This window comes from Vombatus ursinus, unplaced genomic scaffold (genome assembly GCF_900497805.2).
Source record: "Vombatus ursinus unplaced genomic scaffold, bare-nosed wombat genome assembly UNPS02006874.1, whole genome shotgun sequence".
In the NCBI taxonomy this organism is placed as follows: Eukaryota; Metazoa; Chordata; class Mammalia; order Diprotodontia; family Vombatidae; genus Vombatus; species Vombatus ursinus.
The window spans coordinates 10,584,854-10,611,035 of NW_020946652.1; the positions used below are offsets into that span (position 1 = coordinate 10,584,854).

The 26,182-nt window shown below is 49.1% G+C and overlaps 1 protein-coding gene across 3 annotated transcripts in view; it reads left to right on the forward strand.

The window, feature by feature from the left end:
• Positions 1-26,182, forward strand: part of DYNC1I1 (dynein cytoplasmic 1 intermediate chain 1) — a 187,890-nt gene that overhangs the window by 36,015 nt on the left and 125,693 nt on the right. For 2 of the 3 annotated variants that reach the window (XM_027848896.1, XM_027848895.1), the window contains 4 exons: positions 1,004-1,118; positions 3,449-3,539; positions 11,801-11,869; positions 16,849-16,964. In XM_027848896.1, the coding sequence (XP_027704697.1) occupies positions 1,004-1,118; positions 3,449-3,539; positions 11,801-11,869; positions 16,849-16,964 (391 nt within the window). The remainder of the gene's footprint in view (positions 1-1,003; positions 1,119-3,448; positions 3,540-11,800; positions 11,870-16,848; positions 16,965-26,182) is intronic. The other variant, XM_027848897.1, reaches the window with a different exon arrangement.

Sequence of the window (26,182 nt, forward strand, 5' to 3'; positions counted from 1 at the left end):
GACAAAGCCAAAGCTGACTGCTGAGTCCTGGGGGCTGCCTGGAGCAGGCATACTGGCTCACCCCCACTTCAGGCTCAGCTGCGAGACCTTGGAGGGCACGGACCACCTCCCTGGTCCACGTGCATCCCTGGTCCCTGGCATGGTGTCTGGCCTTGCCTTGGTGCCCAATACATGCTCTAAAGTTGGTTTACGGCACTCACATGTTTTCTCTGATCTGGTCTGCAGGAGGCATTGGAGGGTGTCTGGTCCTCTGAGAGCTCAGCCTTTCATCTTCATTCTGACTTCCTTCTCAGCCGGGCTCTCCCATAGTGCTCAAGCATGCAGGAGTACACATAAGCATGAACAATACACATGAGCCTGCAAACACATGTATGCACACACATAACACACACAACACACTCACATGCACACACAGGTACACACACAAGCACATGCACTCACGCACATAACACACACACTCACATGTAAACATAAGCACACACAAGTACGGACACATACACATGAGTTACAAACACATGCACACATACATTCACACATGAGTACAACTGAGCACTTGCATGCACACATACACACATGCACACATAAGTACACATGCGAGCACATGCACGCACACACATAACACACATGCACACACATCACACACACACTCACACATACACATAAGCACACACAAGTATGGACATATACACATGAGCCTACAAACACATGCACGCTAACACTCAGACATGAGCATGACTGAGCACCTGCATGCACACACAAGTACACAGAGCACATGCATGCACACGCACGCACGCACATAACACACATGCTCACATGTACACATGAGCACATGGCACAATGCATAACATACACTCACACATACTCACATGCATTCACACACACGGCTAGCGTCATGGACGCCCTCGGGCTCTGGCTGGGAGGTGTGGACCTGCGCTCCTGCCCGCCCTGGGCTTTCACCTTCACGTCGCTGTGCCTGATTCTCTTCCCTGCTGCCCTTTCTCAGGCTGACCTGCAGCAGAAGAAGGAGCCGGCCCAGGAAGACTCGGACTTGGACCGTAAGCGGAGGGAGACGGAGGCCCTGCTTCAGAGCATCGGCATCTCCCCAGAGCCGCCGCTAGGTACTTACCCCAGAGGGCTCCGCAGCCGACCGCCCACCAAGCTCAGAGCTTTCTCCCCAGGGAAGCCCGGCCCGTATCCTGCGGCTGCCATGCTCCAAAGGGGCCCTCATGCCTGAGAGAACCGTGTGGCTGTGGCCAGCGCATGTCCTCATGTTTTAACCCTTGATTTTCCGTTGCTGTTTCTTTTTCGTCTGGTTTCATTTTCTGGGCCCAGAGTATGGGGATGGAGAAGACGCCACATTAGCGGTCTGGTCCTTCTCGGCCAATTAGAGACAGGCACTCACGGAAATGGTCAGGGGCTGCCTCGGTGTCCAGCACCGAGGCAGGAGCGGCAGAGCTGGGGGAGTTCCCAGCCCTGTGCTGAGCTCAGCGTCCGTAGCTGTGGCCTTGGGTGACATCCTTCTGGTCGATCAGCACATGCCAAGACCTGTCCAGACTCTCCTGCCAGGGTCCCTGGCCCGGGGCGTATGGGGAGCGGGGTAGCGGAGCCTGGCGGCCCCTTTTCCATCTCTGTGTTAAACGTCACTTGTCCAGGATTTCCGAGAGTGGAGACCGCATACCAAACAGTTGACTTTTTGTTCTCCCCCTCACTTTCCATTCATTCCAGAATCTTCATTGGGGTAACTCCCCGGGGAGCAGCCAGTAGATGAACGGGGGGTGGGCAAGGAGCCTCCACAGTTTCAGGTCCCTTTCTTGTCCAAAGTGCAGCTCTGGGAGTGGGTGGATAGGCTATGCTAAGAGCAGGCCTAGGCTTTGAGCTTAGAACAGGACCCTGAGGTGGGTCATCAGGGCTCTAAGGGGGCACAACCAAGGGTCCCACCTGTGGGGAGCTCTTTGAGAGGCCCTTTGACACAGAGAGAAGCCACAGTGTGGCTCCAAAGACCTTCCCACTCCCACCTTGAGCCCGAGTGCGGCCTGTCCCGCAGCTCCTCATCTGTGTGTCTGTCCCAGGGTGTCGCTTTCCTCTGTGTAACTGGAAAGGGCTCCACTAGGTGGTCATTTTTCCAACACTCATAGTTCCATGATTCTGGGTCTAGTGGCCGTAAATTGGGTGCCAGTTTCACAAGGCCCAAAGTTGGACCTCATTAACAGTTGGGATATTGGACTTAGCGTTGCTACCCTGGTGTCACAGGCTGGGTCACTGAAGACATGAGGCTGGGAAATCTTGTAGGGGAGGGGATGGTGGTAGCTAGCTGGTCCGGTTTTGCCCCCAAGGCCCCAGAGATTGGTCCTAAAAGCTCAGCAACACGGACACCTGTCAAGGACGGTGTACCCCTCCCCAGTTAGAGGACCTCGGAGGAATTGCGAGCACATGGCCCCACCTTGACCCAGGGGAGCACCCGCTTGGTACCTGCCCAGCGGCCCCTCCTGCCTGGCTCATTGCTCTGCCGTCCCCAGGGAGCTTCCAGATTGCAGTCAGTGACATCATAGTGAGCCCACATGAACACTCCCAGGCCTTGACAGATCTGCTTTTGTGCTTTACACCCTCTGCCTTATTAAACAAATAAGAGAAAATTACAGATGATGGGAACCAAATGGCTGGGTCTCCCCTCAATGTGCGGCCTCTGCCTTTCTCAAGCTAGTGGAATGAGCCTGGGCTGGGGCCAGCCTGGCAGGTAGGTGGGGCCCCATTCTGGCTTCTTTCTGAAGGACATTTGGAGGAAAAAAAACAACATGGGGTTTCTTTAGCTTGGCTGTTCACTAGCTTTGCTCTCAGCCCTGCAATGATTTTCCTTTTTCCTTCAGAAAGTGGCCCCAGGCGCAGACATGTGACAGCGCCTTCGCTTGGCGGCCTCAGGGCTAGGAAATACAAGCCCTGGGCACAGTGCACCCTAACTGAGTGGGGAGCTGGCCCCCTCCCTCCCCACGGAGCCTCCATGCTCTGCTCCTCCCCCACACTCAAGAGGCTCAGACCCCCCCAGGGGAAGGACAGAGGGGGAGGGACCGGGTTGGGCAGGCAGGGAGACTTCCCCGGGGGCTTTCATTTGTCACCAGGGCCACTCCTGCCCTAACCAAGCCCAAAGCGGCCCTGGCCCCAAGCCACTTGGGCCCCAGCGACCGGCTTTGGCTGGCTAGGCCTGGGTGGTCTTGGAATCACAGTCGACCCTGTCAAAACTCATTTCAGACTTTAATTTCCAAAAATCTGTACAATTCACTTGACTCTCTTCCTTTTCCTTTTCTTTCCTTTTCTTTTCTTTGTCTCATTTCAATCTCCTGCCCATTCGATCGATTTCTTTTGACTCCGTTTGCTTTGGTTTGTCTGACGCTGCTGTCACCAGTGCAGTCGCTGCATTTTGTAACATGGGATACCTGTTATTTTCATTATTTAGTCCCAACCCCTATGTCTCCCTCCTCGAAATCAGCGAGCACGCCTAGTGAGGCCGGCAGCCAAGATTCTGGAGACCTGGGACCGCTGACCAGGTAAGGGGGACCCTGGCACCTCCCTCAGGGTGGGGTGGTGGGAGTGCTGGGGAGCAGCTTCTGCTGTGGGGCTGTGCACATGGTGACCATTTGTCCTGGCCCTCTCCTGGGTGACTGGCTCAGCACTCCCTGAGGTCCTGAGAGCTCCTACTTCTGGAACCTCCACAGTCTGCAAAGGGCTTCTTCTCCCCAGCAGATCCATGGGTCATTGGTCCAAAGACATTTGTCCCCATTTCACAGATGAGTGGGGGGTCAGAGCTAGGCTTCAGCCTCAGCTCTCTTAGCTCTCAGTCCCTGGCCCTTGGTTCTCCATCCCACTGTCTCTTGCATCTCTCAATGATGACAAGAAGGGTATTCCTTGTGTTCCAAGGGTGAGCTCTGTCCAGCCTGGACCTATTCCCATTCTCTTTTGGCTTGATTTTCATGAGCATTTGTATGGGGGGCAGAAATCAGGCTGTATCTACATAGCACAAAGGGACAGGAGATTCATTGGGAATCTTGGGGACATTTGGAAACCCAGGACCACGGAGGGACTTGGCATTAGTTTGAACGATCTGGGCCGCTCAGGTTGGTGGCCAAGCTGCCAGACCTCCCAAGAGAACAGAAAGGGCTTGGTGCCTGCAAGGGGCAGTGAGGACAGAGGCAGAAAAAGCAAGGCAGGTTAGAGGGAAGGGTTTCTGGATCCTGGAGGAGGTGGGTGAGGGGGAGGCCAATCACTGGGAATGCTGAAATCCCCAAGGATAAGGGCAAGGATGGTGGCAGAAGAGGAAATCTGTGAGTCTGGCCCCAACCTCCTTGGGGGTGGGGGGAACAATGCCTAAGAGTTGGGATGTGCCCATTGACGCTTGTTGTGACTCTCAAAGGAGGAGGAGAGTCAGAGGGATGGCGGCAGAGCCTGGGTCTAGAAGTGGCAAAGGCAAGGAGGGACCATACCCGCATCTGGCCTGATGTGCTGGGAACACAACTGAAGGAGCTGCCAGCCCTGAGGGAGGCGGGCATAGGTGAGCCTGAGGAATGTCAGGCTTCTGTGAGCCCTGGAACATTGTCCAGGAGAGGCTGAGGTCTAGGTGAAGTCAGGGACTCAGTAATGAGACTGCAGAAACCCTAGTAGTAGGGGCCAGAGGCAGAGAGGGACTGAGCATGGGGACTTCTCCCATCCTTAGTGAACCCTTTAGGAGCATTTGAGACTGATTCCCAGGCTCCCAGGCTTATAGCCTTGGCCTTTCATGAAGCTGACCAAGCCCCAGGTCAGAGGTGGGGTTAGTAACTGGCGACATCACACTTGCTCGGTCTCAGGAGGACAGTGGGGAGCTCGGAGGTCTCTGGCTGGCTAAGGTCTGCTAAGGCATCAGCCCTCCTGCCTCCTGCTTTCTGGTTCATCTTCCCCCCCCCGAATGACTCAGTACATTGCAAATCACTCTGAAAGCAATGTCGCTCCTTGGGCTAACACCCACCTCCAGCTACTCTTCTGCTAAGAGGCAGAAACCTGCAACCAGCAGGGGTCGGCCCCCACCCTCCCAGTTCCATCCATTGAGGTGTTTGCTCCGAGTCCTAGAGACCTTGGCCATCTGTCCTGCAGCTGGGTCTCCCCTTCAGCCCTGAGCCTCTGGATAACTGGGGTAAGCCCTGTACTTCTACGTTAGAGCTGCGGGGGAATGCAGAAGGAGGCAGCGATGTTCTCTGCCCACCTCCTGCGCTCCTCCTCTGACCAGAACGACTTGCACGTCCCATGGTGGGAAGCAGACCCTCTCCTCTAAGAGAATCCCACTTCCTGGTCTTGTGGGTGACAGCATGGGAAGGTGCCGAGGCTTCAGGCCAGTGACAGAGTCAGAGTCAGTGGACCTGGGTTCGAATTCCATCTCTGCTTCTTACGACCCGTGTGACCTTGATCAAGCCCCTTCCCTTCTCTGGCTCATTTTCATCTTTTGTAAAAGGAGGCCTTAGACCCGAGAGGGTCCTCGCGGCTCTGCATTGGGGGCCTGGGCTTTGGAAGGGCTCAGCAGCTGCCTCTCCCCAGGGGTTGAGGAGCTGTGGGTTCAGGCTGCCCTCGGGCATCGGGGGAGGAATGAGTTCTGTGGCTTCCTTTCCAGGAAGCCTGTGGCTGGAGGCTTAGACCCTGGTACTGTCCTCTGTGGCTCCTCCTGTGACCGGCTGCTTGGAATTGGAACCTGGAAGGGCCGGGTCAGGCAGGGGCTCTGCTGCCCTGAGCCTTTAGAGGAACTTTACTTTAGGGAAGGAGCCTCCTCCCTTTTATACCTAGGGCATAGGCCCCACCCTCCCAAGCTCCGGGGGCTGCCTCTGTGACTCAAAGCCAACCTCCCTTCTTTCTGGCAGCCCTCCTCGAGCTGACTGCCTCCTCTCACCTTCCGTTCTTGCTTCCTTTCCACGATTCCTCTTTACACTCCCCCTTCCAGCCATCCCAGTCATCGCATATCTCACCTCTTCAAGTTGAGCACAGGCAGTCTGGACATCCTCCACCCACCTATGTCTGCTTCTCAGAAGGGTCCCCTGCTGTCCCAAGTGACCCTGAGAGCTCTGGGAAATCCTCCCGGCATTTCTGACGATGGCACTGAGGGTCACTGAAGACTTCACCACACTGTAAAGATGTTATCTATTTGACTGTCCCAACAAGCCAGGCTGGCTATCACCACTCCCATCTTATAGATAAAAAACAGAGACCCAGAGAGAAAAATCACATGCCCAGGGTCACACAGCTAGGGAACAATGGAGGACTCAGCATTCTGCCCTTAGGACTACCCCTTGGTCCCCAATCCTGCCACACCCCTGCTTCATCGGCACTGGGGGAATGCCGCTGTCTCGGGGAGGAAGTGGGTCCACCATTGTTCCTTGGGTTGGATATGCTGGCTTAGGATGTTTCAGGATCATCCAGATGTCCTTCTGCCATCACCACCTGTGGAACATTCCAAGAGTCAACGAGGAGGAGCTGGAAGGAAGGTCATCATCTGATCTCGGCCCTCACTGAAGGGGAAATGTCTTGTATTTGGTCACCGAGCTACTAAGTGTCAGGGACAGCATTCCCATCCAGCTCTCCACTCCTCACTAGCGTGTCCACCAAGCACAGGTCAGCCTTTTCCTAAGGCCTCCAGGGAGGGACCTGGCAGACCCTGAAATGAGACGTCTGGCCGAGAGTGGCCAACCTCCACGGGCACACTCAGTAGCGGCTGGGAGGCTGTTCCCGATGACCTCCGAAACCAGCAGGGTGGGCAGCCTAGGATGCTGATCTACCCAGAAATGGAATGCCCAGAGAGTTGGCATGTGCATGGAGGCAGTGTAACAGGATGGTGCCTACTGGCCTCAAGGGCTCCTGGGGGGATGGAGGGGACGTGACCAAACAGTCCAGTTTGGCTTTTCAGTGCTTGGCCCTCTTCTGTACTTTGGGTCCACAGCTCAGATGGGTCAGTTTTCAAAATTCACTTTGGCAACTGTGAGAACTCAGTGTGTTTGATACACAGGTGTGTACCATCTCTTTTCTGGGGGTTCAGCTGAGAAGCCACTGGTGACTAGGGGAGGAGCGGTCTTTATGCTCACTCAGCATGGTCTGGGGTCGTCTAGCTATAGTGGTCCATGGATGTCCATGCTGTCTGACTCCCCATTTGGGACCACTCAGCTCCAAGGCAGTGGTCCCCAGGGTGAATGGATTAAGCCAGCCAAGGCCTGGTCTCTGGAGAGAGCAGTGGCTAGGGGTGGGGTGGATGGGATCTGAAGTATGGTCTGGCATCTGGGACTGGCTAGGTGCAGTGGTCCATGTGGCCTGTGCTGGGTGACTCCCCTACGAGGACAGCACAGCCCCAGGGCATAGTCTCTGGTGGTTCAGCGTCTGGGGGGCACAGTGGCAGTGCAGGTGATAAGGTGATGCCTGGGGAGGACGCTCAGATGAGATGTTGGCCTGGGGCTGTTAGACCCCAGGGGCCATTTTGTGTTGGGCTGGCGGGCTCCTGAATCAGCTTCCGTAGAGGGTGAGTGTGTCCCAGCTCTCCCCACCCCATGCCATGTTTGTCAGGAGCGGCCCTGCTATATCAAGCTCAGGATGGTCCTTGTTGGCAGCGTTTGGGAGGCTGCTATTCACGGCTGTTAGTTTATGGGCCTTGGGACGCCCTTGCCTGTAATTATCATGTCAAACAAATCCGACCATCCTCCTTCCCCAAATAGCAACGCAGCAGGATTTCCAACAGCAGATGAAAGACTTGGGCAAACCTTTTATTTTCCGGAGTACAGTGGCTTGGGAATGAAAGGTTTGGGCAGGAAGGGCTGGATCAGGTCTGAGGGAACTAAGACTGTTCGGCTTGCAGGAGAACAGAGGCATTGTTCCATCCTCGGTTTCCTCTCACAGGACGCTGGAGCTGGAGGGAGATGGGGAGGTTCCCTAAGCCAGGGCCTTCTGCCAGAGACAGCGGAGGCCCAGGCAGGTGCAGTGAGCCTCCCCAAGTCACATAGCTAGGCTGAAAGTCACATCTCTGGAGCCGGGTCCAGTGCGCTGACCACTGCCCTACATAAAGGAATAACTATCTCAAGAAACTGCTGGGCAGAAAAGAGCCACTAACTGGGAGGAGCCTCAGAAGCCAAATCAATTCAAAGTTCTCATTTTACAGATGAGGTAACTGAGGCTCACAGAAGAAAGAACAGAAAGAATGAGTTCCGAGGGTGCTACCAGAGACTGGCTACATAGGAGGGGAAACAGCCTGACTTGGAAGGTTGTTGAATGGCTCTTGGATTTCCTCCTTGGAGAGCCTGGAGGATGAGGCTGCCTCTTCCCAGGGAGGCTCGGTCAGCGGGGTGAGGAGGAGGCCCCAGGGAAAGCTGCCTCTCACCTGCCAGCCCCAGGGACATCTTTGGCATCAGTGCACCAGGGCACTGGGCAAAGGGGCACCAGGAACCGTTTTGCTTTTGATAATGAAAATCTCTGAACATTCTCTTTTTGTAGAACTTTCACATGCCCCCCCCTTTATTTTTTATAAAAAGAGAGTAAGGAAACACATCCTATCGCAATCAGATTATCACACAGGCAATTAACGAAGAGAATGAAAACAATGTTCCAGATCAGAAGCGTCTGAAGCATCTTTGATCTGCCCCCCAGCCTGGGAGAGCTGCCTACGTGGACCTAGCCAATGGTCGCTAGTCCAAAACTTTCCTGTTCTTTAACAAACAAACAACAAAATCCCAAACCTTCGCTGGCCCCTAGCACACTCTCAAGCTATCACGCTACCAAGCTACTGGAGAAAGCCTTTTTCCTCGTCTCCCTCTTTTAAATCCTCTGCCGTCAGTCCGGCTTCTGACCTCTGTCCATCGAAAGTACTCGCTCCAAAGTCACTAACGACCTCCTCTTAATCTCCAAGTGCAATAATGTTCCTTCCCCAACCCTCCTCCTTCCTGACCTCCTTCAGCCTCTGTCACTGTTGTGCACCTCTCCTCCTGAACACTCTCTTCTCTCGGGGTCTTTATGACCCTGCTCTCTCTCATCGTTCTCCTTCTCCCTGTCTCACCTTCCTCTCTTTTCTTTGTGGGATCTTCCTCCAGGGCCTATGTCTAAGCATGAGAGTCTCACAAAGCTCTGTACTGGGCCCCTTCTCCTTCTATGCTCCATAACCTCATTGGGCCCCATTTATTCTGAGCATATTTTGTTACAAAACTACAAATGTAAACACTCGTGGGCAGGAACTGTTTTCACGTCTATCTTTGCATCTCCAATGCCCAGCACAGAGAGAACCTGGTACATAGTAGGCCCTCAGAAAATTGAATTTGGTCCAGGTTCCTGAATCCCTGTTTGGGTTGTTCAATTTGCATCCCATGGCCATCCCGAGCCCCAAGGCAGTGGACTCATTCAATCTGCTGCCTGGCTAGGATAGCAGTCATCCCACCCCACAGATGAACTGAGCACTGGTGAGCCTTATCCGAGGAAGTACTGGGCAGTTGGGCACAAGTCAGCTGCGCCAACACCTGAGAGACTGGAAGGGGTCATCGTGGGGTTAGATGGCCAAGAACTTCCAGGCAAATGGAGGCCAGTCTCTAGACCAATTCCTTGCAACCAAGTACTTCTAGCCATCAGTAGAAACTGCCTCCTGAGCAGAATCCTCACGATGATCTTGAGATGATGAGAGAGGGACTTGAGGTTCAGAGCCCAGAGAACACTTCTAACAGAAATCAGTTTAACTGACCCTATCACTTTGGTTGTGAGAAGCTCCTTCTGAAAGGTAAGTGTCTAGAATAAGCAAGTTCCATATTGGGTTCTGGATCCCACTTAGTGCTGTGTTTTGGGATTTACCGTGGTAGGATTTATAAGAGTTCTTCTAGAGGTGTCCAGGGAGCCTATACATTTCTATTGCTTGGTTTATGGGCCCTGACAGTGAAGGAGGTGATGTGACATACAAGTCTATGGTTTCCCTGGACTTGGACGACTTCCCATGTGCTTCTTGTTCTGGGTTACTTGGATGCTTTTTCCTCCAGTGCATGGCTAGCTCCCTTCTGCTAACCTGCCTTGAAAATGAATAGCCTCTGGATCTTCATGGACCCTGTAGCAGAATAGGATGTGAAATTCATAATGGAGTTTATGTATTCAAGTCAACCAGGCTAAAATTAACTGAGTTACAAAACAATGTAGGTAGTTATAGAATAATTATAGGAAGCTGGGATGCACGTCTTTCGAAGTTGGATAAATCTAACAAAAAACTAAACAAACCAAAAAAAGAAAACACAGATGAACAGAGTGTTGAAAATTAAATTTGAAGGACAGTATCTTTTGAATGGAAATATTAAAGCGCAATTAGGGTTAAAGAATATACATATTTAACACCATCATATGATATCTTTATAAAGCTGATCATGTACATATAAATCATAAATAAATGTTAAAAGGCAGAAATAGTAAAGCATCCTTTTTAGATTATAGTTATTAACTACTATACAAGAAAAAATGCAGACCTACATAGAGGCTAAGTAGTAACATCCTGGACAATGAGGTCAAGTAACAATAACTATGGATGGAAAATATGTTAAGGAACACCAAAAAAAATGGGGTAACATGAAAAAATTTGAGGATGCAGCTAAAATACTCCTAAGAAAAATTGTAGTGATGAAACAGAAAAATATGCTGATTAAAATAGAAAAAGACAGGAATAATGACCTGAGAATACAATTGACAAATCTAGAAAATAAACAAATTAAAACCCAAACCAGCATAAAAAAATAAACCTTGAAAATTAGAAGAGAAATAGAAACAAGCAAAAGGACTGCAGAAATGACAAGCAAAACTAAGAGCAGTTTTCTTTTTATTGCTAAAAAATCATTAAACCACTGGCTAATGGTCAAAAAGGAGAAGATCCAATGACCAAAGTAAGAAATGAACAAGGTGAATTGATAGTGAGTCAAGAGCAAACAAAAACAGGAATCGTGAGCTGGTATACCCAATTTAATGTCAGTTAACTGAGAACTTAAAGAAAAAGAATGACTACCTATGAACCAGGAAATATCCAAATTAACAAAAGAAGAGCTAGTTATCTTAAAGAACGCAATCTTAGAAACTAAAATTGAGCACACAGTAAATGAATGACCCCTGGAAAACAAAACAAACCAAAACTTTGGCCTAAACAGATTTAGAAATGTATTCTACCAGGCTTGTTCCGTGCTGTTAATATCTATTCCACTCAAGTCATTCTCAATAATTGAGAAAGAAGGCACACTCTCAAACTATTTTATGAGACAAATGTAGAACTAATACTAAAACCAGAGAGAGATACAGAAGAGAAAGAAAACTATAGACCTATATCACTAATGAATATTGATCCCCCCAAATTAAGTAAAATCTTAGCAAAGAGACAATAGCAATATACACCCCAATTATTCACCATGACCAAATCAGCAATGATTGAAAGATGATGGAATACCTGGTGAGCCTGGGCACATTCAGAGTACTGTGGCCAGAGACTATGGTTGGACGTTAAGAGAACAACTAGCCTAATTAGTGACATAAACAGCAGCCAGGTGCAGAATGAAAGGAGGCCACAGATTAATTCCTTGGCCCTGGGCTTTCTTCTGAGAAGACCCTTTGAGAGCCCTTCCCTCACCCTGTTGCCTGGCACTGACCCCTGTTTGTCCTTTACCTGGCTTTTCTCTCACCCTGGATCTGGGGACTGCACATGTTTCTGTGTATGTAAATGGCATTGACTTGATCATGAGATGGTTTTTTTCACCCTTTTTGTTAACCCTGTGTGTTCTTTCTCCCTTTGTGCTGCACAACTGATAACCAGCTGCCTTAGGACCCTGCAATGGGACACTGACCCCTCAGTGCTGCAGCTCCAGACAGACTCAGACATTGGGTATTTGTCAGCTCTTTTGTTCCATGTTTGGTTGTTTCTTTGCAAAAGTTGTGTTGGAAAGGCTGGGCTCTTCTCTGTCCCCCTCTGCTGAATCTGCTGATTTCCTTCCAGTCATTTCCTGAACTTTGAAGGAAGCATCTTTTTGAGGAAAAGAAGCCACAAAAAGATGACCATTGCTACCCCTCCCCATGTGATCCCTTTTTCTTTCCAAGAGGGACAAGGGGAACAGCTCCATCCCCCAAGTTCCTCACATGCCCCCTGTGTGAGGATGGGATTGACGAGCCTCACATCAGTGGGGCTTTCCTTGATTAACACCGTATGGGGTTCTGCTTCTGTCTGGGGTCCCTATTCAAGAGCTCCTCCTGTGTCCTGTGTGCTGCCCAATCTCCTTCCCCACAGCGCCTCATGACCACTACCGGTCATTAGGGCTGGGGTCTTTGTTGGTGCCCAGGCCACTGGAGAAGCCTGTTGAAGCAGTGGTGAGGGAGTGGGTTCTCCAGGGCTCCGGGCTGGCTTTCCCTGTGGTCCTCACCAGCAGTTCTGCTCAACTGAAAGACGCTGTGTTGGGTGGGGAAGGGGAGGCTTGGAACCGAGGCCCTGTGCCTTCCAAAACACCTCAGGAAGTGGCCCAAGTGAACAAGAAAGGAAACACGGATGGGGGTCTGGGGCACAGGGGCACCCTGGGCGGGGGAGGAGAGAGAACATGAAAAAAGCAGCCGAGGCGGGGGCCTGCAGTCCTCTGAGCCTTCCGTAACAGTGCAGGGCCCACCGAGGCCAGTCCCCCATTTAACAGATGAGGACATTGAGGCCCAGGCAAAGAAAAGACTCACCCCAAATCACAAGGTCATAAAAACAACTACAATCCTGGAGTTCCTTATCCTAGAATTCATGTATCATAGAACATCCCAGAACATCCTAGAACATCCTAGAATATCCCAGAACATCCTAGAACATCCTAGAATACTTTAAGAGTTTCCAAGCACTTTGCAGATATGCACTCTGTTGATCCCCATGACAGCCCTGGGAGGGAGGGGCTATTATTATTATCCCTATTTACAGATGAGGAAACTGAGGCTGGTAGAAGTGAAATGAGAAGCCCAGGGTCACCCAGCTGTTGATGTCTGAGGCAGGATTTGAATCCAGGTTTTTGGATTCCAACTCCCATTAGACTTCCCTGCCTCTCTGGGAACTTAGTCTCGCTGCCGCGCCCCACCCCCCAGCAGTCTGAGATTGCTCCAAGCAGAACGTCCATCCATGGTCACTTCTGGCTGCAGTGTGGGCCTCGGTGGAGGCCTCGGGAAAGCCTGTCCTGAGAGTGTTTCTGTCTGCAGCTGGTCCTGGGGCCTTAGATGGACCATTTACCACCCCAAGAGGAGAGGCTGAGTCATTTCCAAAGCCTCCTAGAACAGTGCTCCTGGAGCTTTCTTTGTGGGTGTATGTGACTAGGAAGCTGCCTCCTCCTGGGCCCCAGTGCATTTCCATGTCTGAGACCTCCAGCCCGGGCAGTTTTGGTCTTCTTGCATCAGAGGGGATGCCGATGGCCTGTCTGGGGTCAGCCTGGCTTCCTGAGTGCCCCAGACCAGCAGAGGGGGTCCGGGGCTGTGGCATCTGGGACAGTGAGAAGACTTGGAGATGGGTCTGGCCTCACCAGAAGCTAGCATGGGTGCCCGGGATCAGCTGAATCTGTGGGGCTGGTAGGAAGGAAGCCCAAGTGAAAAGGTCAGCCACGGGCAGCCGTCCCATCTACTGGAGCAGAATGGCCTCATCATGGCCACTGGGGGCAGCCAGCCAAAGACACCTGCAAAGGCCTCTGGGTGACTCAGGAGTCAGCCCACCTGCTCATACTGAGGGGGCTCAGGACAGGGGTCAGGAGTCCAGAGTCCATAGGAAGCCAAGACTTGGAACCGGTGGAAGCTTCTCAGAGATTCCAAAGTTTTCTCACTTGGCTGCTTCTTTCCAGCAAGTCCTTGGGGTAGTCAACCTCTCTGGGCCTTGGTTACCCCATCTGTTAATGGGGGGCTGAGCCAAAGACATCTAAGACTCTTCTAGCTGTAAATCTGCTTCTGTGGTCTCTGGGCCTCAGTTTCCTCATCTGTAAAACAAGGGAGATGGGCCAGGTGTGTTCCAGGGCTCCTTCTGTCCTTCCCCCAGAAGTGAGTGACTCCCTCCCACAGATCAGAACACACACGCATGCGCATGCACACACACACACACACACACACACACACACACACACACACACGAATTCCAAGTTTTCCCAGGGGTTGCTAAGAGCTCCAGCCCCTTCCCCAACAAGAAGATCTGATCAGGTGCCCTCTTGTTAAACTAGACAAAGCTCATCACACTCACTGTCTCCACTTCTCACCCACTGCTCCAGCCTCTGTGGTCTCACTTGACTTTGCCACTCCACTGAAACTGTCAAAGTTACCAAAGATTGCTTTTAAAAATTGTTCTTGCCTACTTTTCCATGACCCATCACATTTCCCAGTACCCAAAAAATCCCTCCACACTCCCAGAGAACCATTTCCCAGAACACAGAATAAAATGACTAATTGATTCATGGACCAAAGTCAACAGTAGAGTTGGGGCATGTGCCAGTAGCCTGGCTCTGCAGCAGTATCTCCTGTCTTTGAGCTCGCGCTCACCCATTCTCCATTCTCGGCGTTCAGGTTTTCTTTGTTGGGGGGCTTTCGCTTCCTGTCTTTTGGCCCTCCTGGTTCTGTTTCCTTTGCTTGGCATCAGCCCACTTAACTCTTCCCAATCACACTCATGGCAACTTAGAGCAAGAAAAGTCCACCATGCCTCACAGTTTCTTTGACTGGCTCCAGTTGCTGAGCGGCTCTCGTACCCAAGTCTTTCCTGCCACAGGCTCTAACTGTTTGGGTACATGGAAGACCTGTTCACCATTGCCCTACTTGAGGTGTGTGCCCGGCAGTGGGATTTTTTCTTGTTTTTGAAAAACACGAGGAAGCCTGGCATAGGGAATAGGGAACTGGCCTTAGAGTCAGGAAGATCTAGGCTCAAGTCCCACCTCTGATAGGTGTTGGATCAGAGACCCTTAGCCAGTCCATAACCACTCAGCACGCTAGGCAGCTATAAGGGTGTGAGTTGTAGAGAAGGTGCCAGCGTGCATTAGAGAAGAGAGTTTTGCCATCTGGGCGCTCCTTACTCCAATGAGTTTGCACGTCCAGTCTGTAGCCCTGGGCTGCCCCCCTCTCCTTTTTAAGCGTAATTCCAAATTACTTTTCAGTGTCTGGACCAATAGTACTCCACCAGTTGTCATTAGTGGGCTGATCTCAACCCATCCAAGATCCCCAGTGATCTCCTGATCCCCAAATCTGGTGGTCTTTTCTCAGTCCTCATCCTGGTTGACCTCTTCTCTGTTTGACACTGATGACCAGTCCTCCTGGACGCTCACTCTTTTCTGGGTCTTCATGAATGTTCCCTTCTGGTTCTCTCACCTATCTGACCATTCCTTCTCAGTTTCCTCTGCTGGGCTGTCATCCACCCCCACTCCGAGCTGTGGGTGTCCCCCAGGTCTCTAGCCTGAGCCCCATTTTGTTGACCTCATCCACTCCCAAGGCGTCAATGATCATCTCTTCGCAGATGGCTCCCAGTTCCAGTCTCTTCTTGAGCCCCCATCCCACATCACCAATCGTCTTGCTGGTCATTTTCAATGCCCTGTGGGTGCCTCTAACTCAACTTGTCCAACTCGGAACTCATGATCTTCCCTGTTCCTTAAGCCCTAAGTTGTAAGCCTTAAGTTCACAACCTCTGGGGTGTCCTTGAGTCCTCACTCTTCACCCCGAAGCCTCCGAGTCTGCTCTACCAGATCTGCACAGCTCCTCTCTACCCCTGGGGCCAGCACCCATGGTCATTCACCTGTCCTGGTCTCCTGCTTTTTGTTTCTCCTCCCTGCAAGCCCAGGGGCACTTCCCTAAAGCACAGGCATAACCTCCTCACTCTCCTGCTCAGAACCTCCAAACACAGACTCCTTTGGTTGGTGTTTACAGGCCTTCTTCACTTGGCTCCAGTCTACCTTCCCAGGCACTCCATAGTCTGGTCAAATTGATCTCCTTGTTCCCATTAGACCCTTCATCTCTGGCCTCCATGCCTTTGATCAGGCTGATCCCTAGGCCTAGAATGCCCTCCCTCCTCACCTCCACCTTTAGAATCCCTGGCTCCCTTCAAAGCTCAGCTCAAACATCAGCTTCTACAGTAGACCTTTCCTTATTCCCAGATGCTCCCCCCTCCCCCCCACACAGACCTATGCACATACCGCAGATGCTACCTGGGAGAGCCAGGATCATTAGTTTATGCAGTGACCCCTCAGTGCCCTGGATCAGTGAACCAGGTCATGATGCCTTTCTGTGTCCTGGGGGTCTGGGGGATACAGCCTATGGGGTATGTGTCGGGGGCTACTTAGAGTAGTGAATTTGAAACATCTGGGTGAACAGGTCCTGGGCCTGTGGATCTATGCTTCCTCAGCTCTCCTCTCTCTTGCCCCTCTGCTGTTTGGGTTCTCTCAGGTCATGCCCCTGTTCGTTGTCTCTGACGCTCTGTTAGTGGCCCATTGGCCGAGGATGTTGAGATGAAAGGCTTTGACTGAGGAGGGCTCAATCTCCTCCCACTCCCTTTTCTCTGCTGTATCTGCATTTATCCCAAATGACCAGGGAGCCACAAGGGCTCTTTCTAAGCCCTAATGGAGCAGATTCACAGATTTAGAGCTGCCAGGGACCTCAGAGCAAGGCAAGCCCCTCAAGGCCAAGCCCCCCATTCTGCAGAAGAGGAAACCGAGGCCAGCAAAGGAGGAGGCAGTACCTTGCCTCTGCAGGGATAGAATCGGCCCTCCTGCCTTCTGCTGCTGGTCTTACTAGCTGGCATTGCCACTGCTTGGGCTGCATGGGGGAGGGGGGCTGGGGCCAGCCCCGGGAGGGTCACCTGCCCACTTCATGGCTTGTTCCGTTTGTCATTTCTAGGCGGAGACTGCATAAGCTCGGCGTGTCCAAGGTGACTCAAGTGGACTTCTTGCCCAGGGAAGTTGTATCCTATTGTAAGGAGACGCAGACTCCACTGGACACACACCAGTCAGAAGGTAAAATTCATTTGTTTTTCCACCTTGAAATGATATGTCTCCATGGAAGAATTCAATTTGGGAGGGGGTTGGGGCGGGGGCAAGGAGGAGTGGGGAGAAGATCCTCCCTCCCTCTTTCCCATGCTCAGTCTGGTGAATTATCTCCACCCCTAAGGCACCTGTGTAAAGCTGGGGGCGAACAGACTAGCAAGGTGGGGGAGGGAGGGGAAGGTGATCAGAAGGGCAGGCTCTCTATTCCTCCCCAGCATGTTGACAGAAGTTATCATCCCGGGGTGGGATCGGATTCGTCACCTGAGCAGGTGAATTTGGTAGAAATTCTAGAGAAGTCATTTTTTAAATTAAAGTTTCTTCTATTAACAAAAAGTAACTTTCCCCCTCCTACTTACTCCCACCATTAAAAAAGAAGAAAGATGGAACCCTCGTAACACAATGGGTGTAGTCAAGCAAACAAACTCTTGTGCTGGTCAACCCCACCCCCAAATGTCCGGATCATCCCGTGCCCTGAACCCCCCATCTCTGGCAGTCAGGGGGAGGTGGGGGTGGGGGGTGGAGCAGATAACGACTGTGGCTGGCCTTCGCCTTGATCAGGGTTCTTAAGTCTTTCTGCGTCATTTGTCTTTGTCGGTCTGTTCTTATATAAATCATTCTTCCGACTCCGTCGCCTTGCTCAGATTCAGTTCGTAGAGCTCTTTCCTTGTTTCCCTGAAGCTTTCCTATTCATCATTTCTTATGGTTCAATAAGCTTCCATTACATTCCTCTGCCGCAATTTGTCCAGCCATTCTCCAAAAAAATGAGCACCCCGTTTGTGTCCATTCCTTTGCCGCCACAGACAGCGCTGCTATACATATGGGCTCTTTTCTTCTTTCTTTGGTCTCTTTGGGGCATAGACGACTAGCGTTATCGGTGTATCAGTTATGAACACACTTTGGTGACTTTGGGGGGAAGTGATTACAAATTGATATCCACATTTACTCTTCCACCAGCAATGCCTTCATGTAACCACTTCCCCTCAGCCCCTCCCCCATTGATCATTCTCTTTTGCTTGGCCATTCTGATGGGGTGAGGTATTGCCTCAGTTGCTTTAGTTTGCATTTCTCTAATTGTTAAGTGATTTGCAGTGTCTTCTCCTGTGGCTTTAGGTAACCTCCTTATTCACATTCTGTGACTTTAGCACATTTCCTGGAACAAAGTCGTCATTTAATAAATGCTTGTTCACTTGGCTCCGCCATTTGTCAATTAGAGTGACTTTATCCTTATCTGGTTGAATGGCTGCTTTATATAGCTTGGATATCAGACCCTTATCAGTCAAGTGTTCCCCAAAGTTGTGGGGGGTTTCCCCAGTTACCTGTTCCCTTCTGAATTCTGTGTTCTGACCACAACCCTTGTGCTTAGCACAGGCATTCATGGGCTGGGTCAGGTCCTGGCAGCCAAGGCTTCTGGAACTCACATGCCCTGCAGATAGGCACCAAGTGAGTGGCCTCTGGCTGGCTTGGGCAACCCTGCTGCAGGCAAAGTCAGTGAGCACAGTTGCACACTCTTTCTCATGAGCTCTAACCCACTGTCCCTCAGTAGTTCACTGACGTTCCACAGACATTGGTCAGTGCTTGGCACTGAGGAGAAAATAGGCAAGCACAAGAGAGAAAAGGGAACAACTCTGCCTCTCAGGGTGTGCCCAGGTGTGTGCACACATGCTTGTATATACCTGTCCGTGTGTGTGCACCCTGGGAGTGATGCCAGCTTGGCGATAGGGTCTGGGCTCCCTGAGTAGTCCAAGCACGCCCTCTGGTGGCTGTCAGCAGAGCAGGTCCCCCAGGGATCCCAAGAATTCCAGGAGAGCTGGTGTGTCAGGCCTGCCCAGAGAGCTTTCCATAGCCAGTGCATCCTGGGAGGGGCCAAGGGGCCAAGTACAGCATCTGTTCTTGAAGACTGTAGACTGACCTGGCCCAGAGCTCTCCTGGGAGCCCTCACCAGCCCAGCTGCAGGAATGCCTGCTTCAGCAGCAGCTAGAGAGACTCTCCATTTTCCTGACCACCCCAGTCTGGCTCTGGTGGGGAGGGGCCTCTAGTACCTTCCTAGTAGACCATCCTATAGCACCTGCATGCTAGACTGAGGTGCCACAGCTCCTTTGGGGGAATGTACAGGAAGGGGGCTGGCTGGGCACCATCTATGGACTTCCGTTGGATGCTTGGGGCTGACACAGGTCAAGTCAGGGTACCGTTATACATTCTCTGGCATCTCTGGGAAGCCTGAAGAATTCCCATATTTAATGTCATTATCTCCCCAGTGGGAATTCAGAGCCCAGTCTGGAGATCTGGGCACTGGTGAGAGGCAGGACTGGGGTGAAGTGGGCAGAACTGGGTTTCAGTTTCATCTTTTCTACTTGTCAAGTGTCAATACCCCTGCCCCCACCCAGTCTCAGTTTTCTCATTTGTATAATGACATTAATGCCTCTTGCACCTCCTTCCTCACTGAGTTGTTTTGAGACTCAAAGGAGGCCAGATCTATAAGGGATCCTGTAAGCCAACATCATTGTTATCCCAAGGTGACTTGTATGATTTCTCAAAATCCTTCTGCCCATGGGTAGTTAGCAGTCAGAACCAGGAAAAATGGTGAAGATTGTTGATTCATAGTACACCCACGGAAGGCACTCTTGCCCTCCAGGGACTTTGTAGAAGGAGAATGACTCTGGGGTAGAAATGCACCTCTATTTTCAAGGGAGATTTGCAGCCCTTTCTGAGATTTTTGTGGCTCTGGCCATGGTGCTGAGGTGCTGTTCCCCACTTTGGCCCCCACCTCCGTGTTCCTGTTGAGTCCTGAAGGGGACAGGGAAGGGTGGGAACTATCTCCCCATTGCAACAAGTGGGTGCCAGTACTCAGGTTAAGAATCATTCACCGTGGGGCAGCTAGATAGCACAGTGGATAGAGCACCAGTCCTGGATTCAGGAAGAGCTGAGTTCAAATCTGACCTCAGACACTTGACACTAGCTGTGTGACCCTGGGCAAGTCACTTCACCCCATTGCCTCACCAAATAAATAAATAAATAAAAAAATAAAAAGAATCATTCACCATGTGGGTCCCTGGGGTCCCCCTCAGAACCATTCCTGGGGACTTTCACCATCTAGAGGCTAAGTGGGGTCTCCTTCCAGAAAGCTGACATTCTAAAGGGCCCTTTCAGGGAGAATTTCCAGCTCATAGGAGATCAGTCAGATATGGAATAAGCCCCTCCCCTCTCCCACCATGTGCTAGTTCCTGTGCTTGGTGCAGGGGACATGAAGACAAAAGTTATGCAGTCCCTGGCTACAGGGAGCTTACATTTTATCAGGAAAGAGACTGTGCCCTCAATGAATATGCAAATGTACAAAATGCATAGGTCATTGTGTTGGGAGGGAGGACCCTAACAGTGGATGGGTGATCATAAAAAACTTCAAGTACAAGGTGATGCCTGTGCAGTGTTTTGAAAAAGAAAAAAACTGACTCTGGCAAATGGAGGGAAGGACAGAGTGTGTGCTAGGCGTAGAGAACAGCCCTAGAGTCAGGAGATAATGTCATTTGGTAAGAGTAGCCAGAACACCAGTGTGGACTATAGAGGACAGGAAGGAAAGTAATACAGAATAACGTTGGGGTGTCTGGTCTAAGCCAAGTTGTGAAGAGCTTTGAATGCCAAAAAAGGAGCTGATACTTCAATCTGAAGGTCATAGGGAGCCACTGGAGTTTGATGAGTAAGGGAGTGACATGGTCAAATATATGCTGTAGCAGAGTCATTGTGGCTGCTGTGTGAAGGGTAGATTGAAGAGGGGAGACATGAGGCATGAGATCAACCAGGAGATTTGGGGAGTAGTCCTGCCAGTCCCAAAGTAGCAGATGGTGGCAGCATGAGCCAATAGAAATCAGCCCAAAGTTGAATGTAGGAGACCTCATCTTGAGCCCTGGTCCCTGTGTGACACTAGGCAGGTGACTTCCCCTCTCTGGGTCTCAATTTCTTCACTGATAAATTGAGGCTAATCCTTACCCTTCCTTGCTCTCAGGGCTGTTTTTGTATGAATACACCCGAGACACAAGAACCCTGCCATCATTACCTGGGGAGGGTGCTGATGGGAGGCCCCCATCCTTGACTTCAGGCTCTAGGGACTTCCCCCTACAAATGAAGTCCTCTGCCTTAGAAGCTTATTACCTCCAGCAGCTCTGGAGAGACTTGGAGACAGACCCAGGAAACATGTATAGGCAACCTGCAAGCCCCTGGAAAAGCTGAGGGACAAAACCTCGAGTTGTTTTCTGTTCTTTAACGTGGGCAAGGAGTCCCAAAGTCAGAATCTGCTGTCCTGTGGCCCTCTGGGGAATCCCTTTGGCCCTAACCCTGGCAGGATGTGACCCTGTGAGCCCCAGCAGGAGTGGAGTGGAGCCACCAAGGGCAGGAATTCCTGGCCACCAAGGGCAGGAATTCCTAGAGCTTTTGTTCTCTCTTGGTGCTCACTCTGTGAGCCATCTTGGTCATGAAAGGTGATCCGCTGGAGAAGGAAATGGCAAACCCCTCCAGTGTCTTTGCCAAAAAAGCCCCATGGACTTTCTGGGAGCCAAGATAGCAGAGTAGGAAGCAAGTCGCTTTCATCGTCCCTTGTCAACCTCTGAAAGCCCAGAAAATATCACCCCAGAAAAAACTCTGGAACAGCTGAACCAGAAGAAAGGTAGGTGCAGCAGTCCGGTGCCCCAGGCAGCTTGAGGGTTTACCAGGAAGGGCCCCTCTTGCCCGGGGTAAAGGGAGCAGTGTGGAATGGGAGGTGTCCCAGCAAGCTCCCTCCTCAGCATACCAGGAGAAGATCCCGAAACCCAGATGGTGGAGCAGGCAAACGCTAACACCTGGACCCTCAAGTGCCTCAGTGAGGGCATGGAAACTGGTGGAAACCAGCTCAGAAAATCACCAGGTGCCTCAGCATTCTACAGCAGTCTCCCAATGCCTCACCAAAACTCTGTGAAGTGCTCCAAGGGGCCCCAGGGGGATAAACATCCTGCAACATCCATCTTAAAGGAGCTGAAGAAAGTGAAAGGAAAGGAAGGGCAGGCAACCTCCAGAGGCCAGACTACCCAATCTTACCCCTAGAGTTCCAGTGTTGCTGATTTCAGCCCAACACCAGGTAAGTTGCCAGAGCCCTTAAAGCCTCCAACTGCCAATATCGGAGGCCCCAGCACACAAAGCCAGTGACCAGGCCCAGAGCTCCCAACACAGGAAGCTTGGGTCAATGCCCTCTGCTCCCCAGCAGGAGAGCTCAATCTCTTTAAAGGCCAGGAAACAGGCAAACACCACGAGCAAAAAGAAATGCACCATGGATTCATATTATGAGAATAGTGAAGATCAAGAGAGAAATGCTGAAGAAGACAACATTGTCAACAAACCCACATCTGGAACCTCAAAAGGGAATATGAACTGGTCTGAAGCCCAAAGAGCCTTCTTAGAAGAGCTCAAGAAGGATTTTAGAAGTCAAATGAGAGAGATAGAAGACTCCTTAAAAATACAATTGGCCAACTGGAAAAAAAAGTACACTGAGGAAAACAAGTCCCTAGGAAATACAATTGGCCAACTGGAAAAAAAGTACACTGAGGAAAACAGGTCCCTAAAAAATACAGTTGGCCAACTGGAAAAAAAGTACACTGAAGAAAACAAGTCCTTAAAAAATACAATTGGCTAAATGAGGAAGGAGGTACAAAATCTAATAGAAGAAAACAATTTGTTAAAAATTAGAATTGGGCAAAGGGAATCTAATGACTCTATGAGAGAGTAAGAATCAGTCAAACAGAAACGAAAGAATGAAAAAATAGATGAAAATATAAAACATCTCATTGGTAAAACAACTGACCTGGAAAATCGATCCAGGAGAGACAATTTAAAAATTATTGGTCTACCTGAAAATCACAATTAAAAAAAGAGCCTGGACAATATGTTTCAGGAAATCATAAAAGAAAACTGCCCTGAGGTCCTAGAACCAGAGGGTAAAATAGCCATAGAAAGAATCCATCGATCACCTCCTGAAAGAGATTCCAAGGAATATAGTAGCCAAATTCCAAAATTACCAGGTCAAAGAGAAAATACTGCAAGCAGCCGGAAGGAAACAATTTAAATATCATGGAACCACAGTCAGGATTACACAGGACCTTGCAGCTTCTATATTAAAAGACCATAGGGCATGGAACATGATATTCCATAAGGCAAAGGAGCTTGGATTACAACCAAGGATCAACTACCCGGCGAAAATGAGCGTGATCTTTCAAGGGAGGAGATGGATATTCAATGAAATTGGGGACTTCCATACTTTCCTGATAGAAAGAACAGAGCTCAACAGAAAATTTGATCTTCAAATACAAGACTCAAGAGAGACATAAAAAGGTAAACAAGACAGAAAGCTACAATATGTTGTTAATAAGAGCAAACTGTTTACATCACTACAAGAGAAGATGATGTAACTCTTGAGAACTGTATTGTTATTACACCATGTTAAAAGGGTATACATAAAGGAGATGGATATAAGTTGACTTTGATGTAATGATAAAAAAAAAATCTAATCAAGTGAGTTAAATGGATCCAAGTAAGTGGATTAATCTGATCTAAGAAAAGGTACCGAGAGAAAAGGAAAGGAGGAGGCAGACAAGGGTAAATTACATTACAGGAAAAGGCACAAAACCTATTACAGCAGAAGGAAAGAAGGGAGGGAGATGAGTATTGTTTGAACCTTACTCTCATCAGATTTGGCTCAAGAAGGGAATAATATAATCACTTAGGTATAGAAATCTAACTTGCTGTATAGGTAGTAGGAAGGAAAAGGTGAAAGAAAAGGGAGAAAGGTTAGAAGGGAGGGAAGAAGTAGTAAGGGTAAAAGGGAAGAAAAGGGAAGGGGCTAATAGAAGGGAGGTGGGACTGAGGGAGACGGTGGTCAAAAAAAATACTAGTGAGGAGGGAAAAGGAGAAAGGAAAAAGAAAAGCATAAATGGGGGGAAAGGGTGGAGAAAAAGAAACAGATGGTAATTATAACTGTGAATGTGAATGGGATGAACTCTCCCATAAAAGGGAAGGGGGTACCAGAATGGATTAAAAACCATAGTCCTACAATATGTTGTTTACAGGAAACACATTTGAAGAAGAGCGACACACACAGGGTAAAGGTAAAACGCTGGAGCAGAATATATTATGCTTCAGCTGAAGTTAAAAAAAAAACAGGGGTAGCAATCCTGATCTCAGACAAAGCAAAAGCAAAAATATATCTTATCAAAAAGAGGTAAGGAAGGAAACTACATCCTGCTAAAAGGCACCATAGACAATGAAGTAATATCATTACTAAACATATATGCACCAAATGGTATAGCATCCCAATTCTTAGAGGAGAAGTTCAGAGAGTTACAGGAAGAAATAGACAGCAAAACTATACTAGTAGGGGACCTCAACCTCCCCCTCTCTGAACTAGATAAATCTAACCACAAAATAAACAAGAAATAAGTTAAGGAGGTGAATAGAATATTAAAAAAGTTAGGTATGGTAGACCTCTGGAGAAAATTGAATGGGAATAAAAAAGAATATACTTTTTTCTTGGTGGTACATGGCACATATATAAAAATTGACCATGTACTAGGGCATAAAAATCTCACAATTCAATGCAGAAAGGCAGAAATATTAAATGCATCCATTTCAGATCATGATGCAATAAAAATCATATGTAATAAAGGGCCATGGAAAGATAGACTAAAAAATAATTGGAAACTAACCTAATCCTAAGAAATGATTAAGTCAAACAACAAATCATAGAAACAATCAATAACTTCATTCAAGAGAATGACAATAATAACACAACATGCCAAAACTTACAGGATGCAGCAAAAGCAGTTCTAAGGAGAAGTTTTATATCTCTAAATGCTTACATGAATAAAATAGAAAAAGAGATCAATGAGTTGGGCATACAACTAAAAAAAAACTAAAAAAAGAACAAATTAAAAATCCTCAAATACCAAATTAGAAATATTGAAAACCAAAGGAAAAATTAATAAAATTGAAATTAAGAAAACTATTGAACTAATAAATAAAACTAAGAGCTGGTTTTATGAAAAAACCAATAAAATAGAAAAACCTTTGGTTAATTTAGTTAAAAAAAAGAAAGAAGAAATCCAAATTACCAGTATCATAAATGAAAAGGGTGAATCCACCACCAAGGAGGAGGAAATTAAAACAATAATTAGGAACTATTTTGCCCAACTATATGCCAATAAATTTGACAATCTTAGTGAAAAGGATAAATATTTACAAAAATATAAATTGCCCAGAGTAACAGAAGAGGAAGTAAAATACTTAAATAACCCTATCTCAGAAAAAGAAATTGAACAAGCTATCAGTGAACTCCCTAGGAAAAAATCTTCAGGGCCAGATGGATTTACAAGCGAATTCCATCAAACATTTAAAGAACAATTAATTCCAATAGTATATAGACTATTTGGGAAAATGGGTGAAGAAGAAGTCTTACCAAATTCTTTTTATGATACAAATATGGTGCTGATACCTAAACCAGGAAGAGTCAAAACAGAGAAAGAAAATTATAGACTAATTTCCCTAATGACTATAGATGCAAAAATTTTAAATAAAATATTAGCAAATCGATTACAGCAACTTATCACAAGAATAATACACTATGACCCGGTAGGATTTATACCAGGAATGCAGGGCTGGTTCAATATTAGGAAAACTATCAGCGTAATTGATCATATCAACACCAAAACTAACACTTCATTGACTGCACTAAAGCCTTTGACTGTGTGGATCAGAACAAAATGTGGCAAGTCTTCAAAGAGATAGGAAGACCAGATCTTCTTATTTATCTGCCGAGTAACCTGTATGTGGGTCTAGTCTTGTAGAGAGCCTGGGAATTAACGACATGCTCCCTTCTCATCCTTGGATTCTGTCTATGTGCAATGGAGTGAAAGGCCATCAGATTTCCCACCCCCACCCCAGATCTCTGATTGCTGTCCTCATTCACTAAGAACATCTCATCTGCCCAGGGCACAGTCTCAGACTGGAAGCCCCAATTCTTTCACTGCCTTCTGGTTTAGGGGATGAGAGAAATCTGGCTTTTTCCCCAATCCTATTGTCTTTCCATTGACCTCATTCCCTGAAGTGTGCAAGCTCTCCCTCCCTCTCTCCCTCTCTCTCTCTCTCTCTCTCTCTCTCTCTCTCTCTCTCTCTCTCTC